The sequence below is a fragment of the Lepeophtheirus salmonis genome, chromosome 13 (genome assembly GCF_016086655.4).
Source record: "Lepeophtheirus salmonis chromosome 13, UVic_Lsal_1.4, whole genome shotgun sequence".
Taxonomy (NCBI): domain Eukaryota; kingdom Metazoa; phylum Arthropoda; class Copepoda; order Siphonostomatoida; family Caligidae; genus Lepeophtheirus; species Lepeophtheirus salmonis.
The window spans coordinates 21,565,463-21,573,761 of record NC_052143.2 but is presented as its reverse complement, the minus strand read 5'-3'; the positions used below and the strand labels follow the sequence as shown (position 1 = coordinate 21,573,761).

Below are 8,299 nucleotides of genomic sequence, written 5' to 3'. Positions count from 1 at the left end.
TGGTGGGATGAAGTGAGTGAATATATTTCACTACAGGGTAGCCTTTGCTACCGAAGTTTATGAGCTAGAAACATTAATTTTCCAAAAATAGTCCTAAAGACGCACCTTACTCAACCCCTATATAAATATTTTGCTAGATAATTAAGAGTAATGAATATATTAAGAAAATCTGTCTCCAAGTAGAAACCTCCAACTTACCCTCTTCTCTTTAGAAAGCCTTGGAATAAATAGAAACCTAAGTTTATATTATGTACTTGTTATTTATTCGTAAATAATAATCAAAAAATGTAATTGAAACAAACTTTTTATATATTAAAAAAACCAAAATTGAATATATCTTTATATATAATAAAATTATTACATAAGAAACATGGAAATTATAAATTTACAAAAAAAAAAAAGGGAAAAAAACGTTTTTTATTATAATTAGTGTAAGACATCAATTATATATTTTCGTTGGTTGATTTTCTGGGGGTTTTTTTTTCCAGCATTCAAATCAAATTATATTATGATAATAATTTTTAAAAAAAACAACTTTTTAAAATAGACACAAATTCTTAATAAAAAATATATATGAATATATAAATTTTATAAATTACCACATTTTTATTTACAAATTCCTTTTGTAGTTGTTCAATTTATACGAAATATGAATCACACTAATTACACACAGAAAGAATGAGATAGAGAGAGAAAAAAAATGAGGAAAAGGTGTGATATAATTTTTCTAAAAAATATTTTTTTATGTATGTATATAGTTAAAAAAGTGTGCCGTGTAAATGTAGATATATATTTATTTTTTAAACAGGCTTTGTTGTACATCATATTAAACAATTATACAAACATATATGTGGTCATATATCTAATAATGATGTACATATGTATAAGCTCAAAAGAAAAATGCGTTGTGAACGAAAAAAAAAAAATGACTAAAAAAAACTGTGAAATTAAAACTAAAAAAATTATGAATACTTATATATAGATGATAGATCATATATATTGATATATAAGTAGGTATATAGTGAACAAAATCTGACAATAACAAAAAAAAAAAAAAAAAACACACAGTGCCAATCGTAGTCAATAAATATTCATAAGAAAAAAAAGTGTCATTACTTACTTAAACATTATATACACTACACGTTTATTATTTTTTTTTTAAAGAGAGAAAATAGATTTAAAAAGGCCCCATCCTTGAAGGCGCTTTTTTGACTGTTAAAAAAAACTTCAACATTTGGCAGTGAATTTTCTATTAATAATTATAATGATAGGTCCTTATTATTGTAAAAGGAAGGAAAATAAATCAAATCAAAAATTGTGTAATCGTAAAATAAGAAAAATAATTTGGTAGAATATTTTTAGAAGGGAATACAGCACAACACGTTTGGCTTGTTTGCCTTTAGAATTTACAATGATATGACGAATCAAGGGAGGAGGGTTTGAATTTAACTATAATACAATTTTGCCTGATTTTGGTCATCTGTGCCTGTGTTTCTTTGTCGAAAGGTTGACTAAAAATGTGTGTGTGAGAGACATATATATGAGGGGAGAGGGGGAATTTTGACTAGATTTCTTGGACTAATTTGTTTCTTTTTTAGAAAAGTGTTGACGATGATAAAATTTAGCTAATTTATATTTAGGAGGGAACTAATTGAATCTAAGAAAAAAAATGTTGTTAGAATTTTGCCTATTGAATTGAACTAAAAAAAGCCAACATATTTTTTATGAATTTTTGTCTATAGAAAGTCTTATACGGGAAAAGTTACGAATTGATCTACTTCTTGAGGGGTGTTTAATTAAACTATGATTTGAAATAAATGTATAACATATGAATCTTAATTAAATTATAATTAATAATTATAATAATGGTAATGAGATTAACTTAACTAGGGTTTTATGGAGACACGGGTTTTAGTGGCGTTGCGACTAAAGATCTGCGTGGTTTGTTTTAAATGAGAAAAAAAGTCTATACTATGGACACTAACTACAGAGGTCCATAACTATTGGGATCTTGTCCCGTGAGCAAATGTAACCGGTCCATATCTGATGCGGATGAGGACATGGATGAACTTGGAGTTGAATAAGTTGAGGGATGTTTTTCAGGGAACACAGTCTCAGGGGCTAAGGGCATATCTTCGTCAGATGAGGATTTGATACGAAGACGATCCTTTCCAGTTTCCTCTTCTCTCAGTAACCGTAATTGTCGAATTGATGAGACAGGACCCACAGAGCTAGCAGCAGAGGAACTTCCTACAGAGTTTAAACTCGTTTGTCCAACAGAATACTTTATAGGAATGGGTAGACCTTCGATAGGGTATTTATGTTTAAGTCCACTCCGTCGACCCTCTTCCTCCTTTCTTCGGATTGATGACGAGGAAGAGATGGCATTTTCTCTAGAGTGTGAGTTTCTAGGGACGGAAGGAGAGGAAAGAGGCGTTTCTCCCGGCGATGAAATGGAGCATGTAGGACTCGTGCAAGTATTAACAATGGATAAAACAGGATTAGGTTGGGCATCTGGCTGTGGTGGTAAAGAAGTGGATTCTGGCGTGACCTTCTTGACATTAGAGGAGGAAGCAGAAGGAGATGACAATCCACGACTTGGTAAGGTTACCGTAAACCATGGATGGCGTTTAATACCCTCTAGAGAAATGCGATGTTCGGGTAAGATTCGTAGGCATTGGCGAATGAGATCTTGACATTCTAAACTCAACCGAACACGATTGAATCGTACATCTGCGCGACAAATTTGGTCATCTGTTTCGAAGGGGATATCTCCACAGACCATATCGTAGAGTAAGATTCCAAGGGACCAAACAGTGGCACCCTCTCCTTGATAGCTTGAATTGCGGATCCACTCAGGAGGTGCGTACACTCTCGTTCCTTAAATAAAAAAATCATGAAACCAAATGTTGTGTACACTACATAGTAGTAGTAATAGTGATGACGCAGTAAACCGCGTCAATGAATCCCACAACTATAATAATTAATAATATTAATGACAATTCTACCTGGGGAGGGAAGTGGACATCAACCCCCACCGTTTTTCGGAGAGCGAATGAGATAAATTGCATTGTACTCCATAATAAGAAAGAGAGATTTATGAAGCACTCTCAAGGACATACTCAAGAAGAAGTACATCATGACTCATTTGACATGAAAAAGCCAGTATATCGATTCACTCCCTCCCAAGGCTATTCTCATTTCACTTTAAAGACATGGCAACTATGTATTCATTCCTTTCCAATGCAATTATAGCATTGCAGAAATAAAATAAGAAAATGAAAGGAAGGAAGAAAAAAAGAAAGAAAGAAATGTTCATCTTGGTCATGTTTATTATTATATATTACTTTTGAAGGTTACTGATCTAGGTAGTGAAAGCAGGGCTCTTGTATGTACTCTTTGAGTACATACACACGACGCCATGTGATCAAAACGAAAAAAGAGAGAAAAGAGAACATTTATTTTTATTGGTTTAAAAAAGGGAAAAGAAAATGAATTGAGGGAGCTACAAGAAGCAGTCGAAGAGAAGAGAGTAAAAAACAAAAAAGGGGGGGGAGCAAAATGACGTCATGATAGAAACTTACTTCATATTTTAACATATGTCTTTTTTGAAAAGAAGGAGTAATTAATGAAGAATGTATTAAATTGACAGAAAAAGATTTTCATAACTCTTTAAAAAATGATAAATGATCGTTAGTAGAAGGAACGACGCATCCCCCTCTCTCTCTCGTTCCAATGATCGCCCCCCTCCCTTTCCTACTAGTTACTACTACTACGATTATGACTGAGTGACTGCTACTGCTGCTGCCCACTACGTTTCTCTTAGACAAACAACTTGGTAAATTGTACAATAATAACTTACATAACATAACACTAACTCTTATAGTTTAAAGACGCAAAGAAGAAGAAGAAAACCGACCTAACCACTACGTATGTACTACTCCAACAACTATTATTTATTATTTACAACTATCCATGTTGTTGTCTCCTTCCTTTCTATGAATAACTTGTATCCATGTCCTCCGTAACTCCCCCCTCCCTCAATTACTATGGGGACGACCCAAAAAGTTACAAAAATCCTCACCATCAAAATCAGTGTAGAGTCCATTTCGAATATAGGTACCAGATCCAAAATCAATGAGTTTCAATTCATGAGTCTTGAGATCAACAAGAAGATTCTCATCCTTTATATCCCGATGAATAATTCCCTTGGAATGACAGGCAATGACTGTATCCACGACTTGACGAAAGAAATTACGTGCCATCTGCTCTTCCAGAACCCCCTTCTCCGTAATGAAATCAAAGAGATCCTTACAAGACTCTGGCCTTTCCATGACAATAATAAAGGAATCGTGTCTCTTGAAACAATCCAGCAATTTAACTATACCATTACATCCCCGAAGAGCGTTCATGAGAACGACTTCGAGTGGGATGGACTCTCCACCAACCTGGAAATAAATTAAACCAAATGTTAGAAAGAGGGTACTTTGCATTTCCTGCTTTACAGGGCATTATTACCTGACACCAATCCTTGATTTTTGCCTTAGCCACATGTTTAATAGCCACTTGAAGGCCATCCCGATGACGTATTCCGGCATATACAATCCCGAATCCACCTTTTCCTAGGACTTGACCCACTTTATACACTTTTTCAAAGCACTCCTTGGATATTATCTGGGAGGCGGATGAGCTGATATTATTGTGGTTATGGTTGTTGGAGGCATGGTTTAAATGGTTGTTATTGGTTGATGAGGATATTATAGAGCCTCCTATATTAAATATATACAAAAAGAGAGAGATGAAATGAGGTGCCCTTGAATTACATTCAATATAGGTATGAAATAAATATATATTAAATATTTTAGGAGAATGAAAGGTTAGACCACAACAGCAAGACTTCATCCACTACTTTTGCAAATATTTTTTTGCAAGTTGTATAATAGCTTCCCTTCCTCGTATTTTTATTTTCCGCTCAATGCACCAATCAGTCATTAAGGTCGTGAGATAGATTCAATATTTAAAGGGAATATGCAAGAATGTGTGTCATACTATAACAACCATTATAGACGATATTCTAAAAAAATACATATATATTTCTCACAAAAAAGGGAAAGTTTGACGGAAAATTATTATGATTCTTTAAGAATTTAACGGGAATGAGTGAAATTCAGACAATAATATCATATGAATGTACAGGAAGACGAAGCATAAGAAATGAAGGCTCTACGCAGAGAAAGAGTCTTGCAATTGAATGACTATGTATGTATGTACATTGTATATATTTATACCTGGATGAAAGTTTGCGGGTGGTTGATAAAATAACATTATTATAGTTATAACAAAATGCTTAAAGGGACTGACCTCGAACCGGTGTGTTGATCGAATTACTATTATTTTTGTGCAGGTTATAGAGCACATGTCTTAGATTTTCCATCTTGAAGATGCTTTGATTCTTGTTTTGTTTTTGTTAGCACTATATTTTGTAATAAACAATAATAATTGAATCTATAATTTCAACTAAGGGATGCATAAAGTAAAATCTTCTTAGTCAATAGTGTTTACATCACATCCGTTTCAAATGTAATTAGTTGTGGTTGTATGTTGTTTTGTAGTTGTTGCTGTTGTTTTCAATGTTGTATTTCGATGACGAGTAAAATTATAACTATGTGTGTTTGGTAAATATTGACCTAAAGTTTGTTTCTGGGAGAATGTCTTCTTTTTTCTGTTGCTGTCACACCATGGGAGAAAGGTAATACTAAAATTCTTTCTTCTTCGATAACGGAAGAAAAAAATAATGTGATATTTTGTTTCTATGACGGATTTGACAATTAAACTAAAAAAACAATTGAACTATAGAACAACAAAAAAAGTCAAACACTCCACCCGTTTGAATGGCTACACTGAACTGTCAAACATTTTCATTTTTGATGCGTCGTAGCGAGAAATAATAATAAGAAAAAGAAGAAAAAAGCGAGTGTCCGCGTAAGTTCTCAGTAGTCAAGGGAGAAAAATCCGCTTTTTTGACGTTTTCAAGCGTGTGGTACTGCGCCCGGAAGTATTGGCGGCCTGACACAGAACTGTACTTATGAGAAAAGAAAAAGAAAAATATAATCTGTGAGTTGAGGGAGGATTTTTCTTCTATTTCCCCCTACAAATACAGCGAATACAATAATAATATCAGAAGAAGAAATTCTTACAACTTTTACACATATTTTCTACTATGTAAGTTGTTCAACTATAGAAACAGACAAGTTACTACTACATAAAATAGTGTAGATTGAGAGAGAAAGAGAGACTTGTAAAATAGTAAGGACTACGACATTGCCCTCATTTGAATGCTGCCTGTCCATCTCTAGATAAATATTATTGGTAAAAAGTATACTCGTATACCTTGTCTTAGGAACACAACTAATTCAATAATGTGTATAAATGTTTATAGAAGAAAACTGTTGGCAAAATTGACAGAGAAAGAGAGGTTGAGGGATTTTTCCTTTTTGTATTGTTCCTATTTAAAACTGAAGTACATAACATATGTAATATTACAGGTACATTTTCTTACTAACTGGTGATGGGCCGATTCCAAAAAATAATCCAATTCCGATTCTTTAATATTTTAAATAATAGTTAAAAAGTACAATTTTGCTGTACATTTCTAGGAATTACAATTAATAAAATCAATCATATTCCTTTATTTAATGTAAATAATATTTATATTAAATAAAGGAAGGCGATTCATTTACTCGGGGAGTAATCCCAAGGCAAAATTTGAAAAGACGAACTTCCCTAGATCCCTTTTCAAGACTTATTCCCCTAAAATAACAATATAAGCACCGACTACATGTGTTTTTGAGCATTTTTAACATAAATTATTTTAATACAATATTTATAAAGTTAAAAGACTCAAGTAATCAATTCAGATGGTCGTTTTTTATATTTTGACGGATATACATTTATATTTTTCATATCTTAGACGAGTAATAAATAGTTAAATACCAGTAGTAAAGAAGATTCTGAATCGCAATATAAACATTATTTACCGAATAGATATTCAAGAAAAGACACCCGAATCTCCGATTCCCAATCAAACGTCCCATCACTACTACAAACATAAAAAGGAAGATCTGAATTGGGGACCTACTGACTGACTGACTTCTTTCTACTTAGTACATATATATTTTGAAAAGTTTAAATTCAAATAATAGTTATTTATGCCTTCTATGCAGTGTGAGTGCACACGAAATAGATCAAGTTACAAAATGTTCGATCAATTGGAGTGATAGGGAAACTAGACTATAAAATATACTTATTATTAAATCACCATATGAGAACGGAGTAGCTCTTAATTAATACAGTAGGTCCTTATATTTATTTATTCAGTAGGAGGTGAAGGAAGTCCAAACAGAGTCGGGGGTTTAGTATCAAATTAAAATATTAAATAGTGCTCTAAGACTCCTACACCTGCGTCTGCAGTAGCCCCTCCCCCAAAAAAAAAAAAATGAATTTTAAGTGTCAAAAAATTTTAATATTTGAAAGATTTTTAGTTAAGGATTTTTAAAAAAGTAAATTTTCCGTAAATACATATGGATTTTTGAATTTATTTTGCAAAAAATTATTTTTTCCCCGAAAAAAATAACTTTTTAAATAAAGAGTTGTTGATTTTGGAAAAAAAAATACTAAAAATATAAAGAAATTTTTTTCAATTTTGAGACTAGATATGGATTTTTGCAAAAATTTAAATTTTGAATTTAAATTTAAAAAAATCTAATACCAAACCCCTCCCCCGGAAAGAAATATAATCCTGCGAACGCTGTGCCTTGTCCTTTGATTCTCTGGGATTTCATTCACCAAGCTGTTTATTGCCTGAATTATCTCCCTTCAGTATTTAACCTCCTATAAAAAAATAGCTACCATACAAATATAACTATAAGTTTAACTTAATGACGTATGTATTAGACTTCTCTTAACGTCGTCCCTTTTCACTGCAGTTTAAACTCTAATATTATTTCATTTGGTACATGGAAACCTCTAATCGATGCTAAGTATAATATTTTTTTATTAAAAACATTTTTTCTTCCTTATGAAACGGTTTTTACTACATATAATTATTTTCGAGCAAAAACAACACCACTTAAGGTTTAATTTTGTTTTAATCTATTTGAACATGGAAGAGGTCGTCACTGCAGAGGCAACTGTAACTGGCAGAGTCTACACTTACCTAAAAACTATGCGGAGATTTGGGTAAAGTTAGCATATTATCTAATTTTTTATAAATATTCGGTAAAGAAGCAGTATAGATTTG

General features: G+C 32.3%; 1 protein-coding gene across 2 annotated transcripts; it reads right to left on the bottom strand.

The window, feature by feature from the left end:
• Positions 1–1,143: 1,143 nt before the first annotated feature.
• On the bottom strand, positions 1,144–7,147 carry LOC121127936 (uncharacterized). 2 transcript variants are annotated; one of them, XM_040723522.2, is made up of 5 exons: positions 7,038–7,147; positions 5,362–6,077; positions 4,519–4,769; positions 4,085–4,448; positions 1,144–2,880 (listed from the first exon to the last, which is right to left on the bottom strand). In XM_040723522.2, the coding sequence occupies exons 2-5, from the start codon at positions 5,432–5,434 to the stop codon at positions 1,985–1,987; spliced, it is 1,584 nt and encodes a 527-aa protein (XP_040579456.1). In that variant the 5' UTR covers positions 5,435–6,077; positions 7,038–7,147; the 3' UTR covers positions 1,144–1,984. The 2 variants fall into 2 exon arrangements, with proteins under 2 accessions (XP_040579456.1, XP_071748797.1); XM_071892696.1 differs by lacking the exon at positions 7,038–7,147 and adding an exon at positions 6,198–6,421 and having other exon boundaries at positions 5,362–6,082.
• Positions 7,148–8,299: the final 1,152 nt, after the last annotated feature.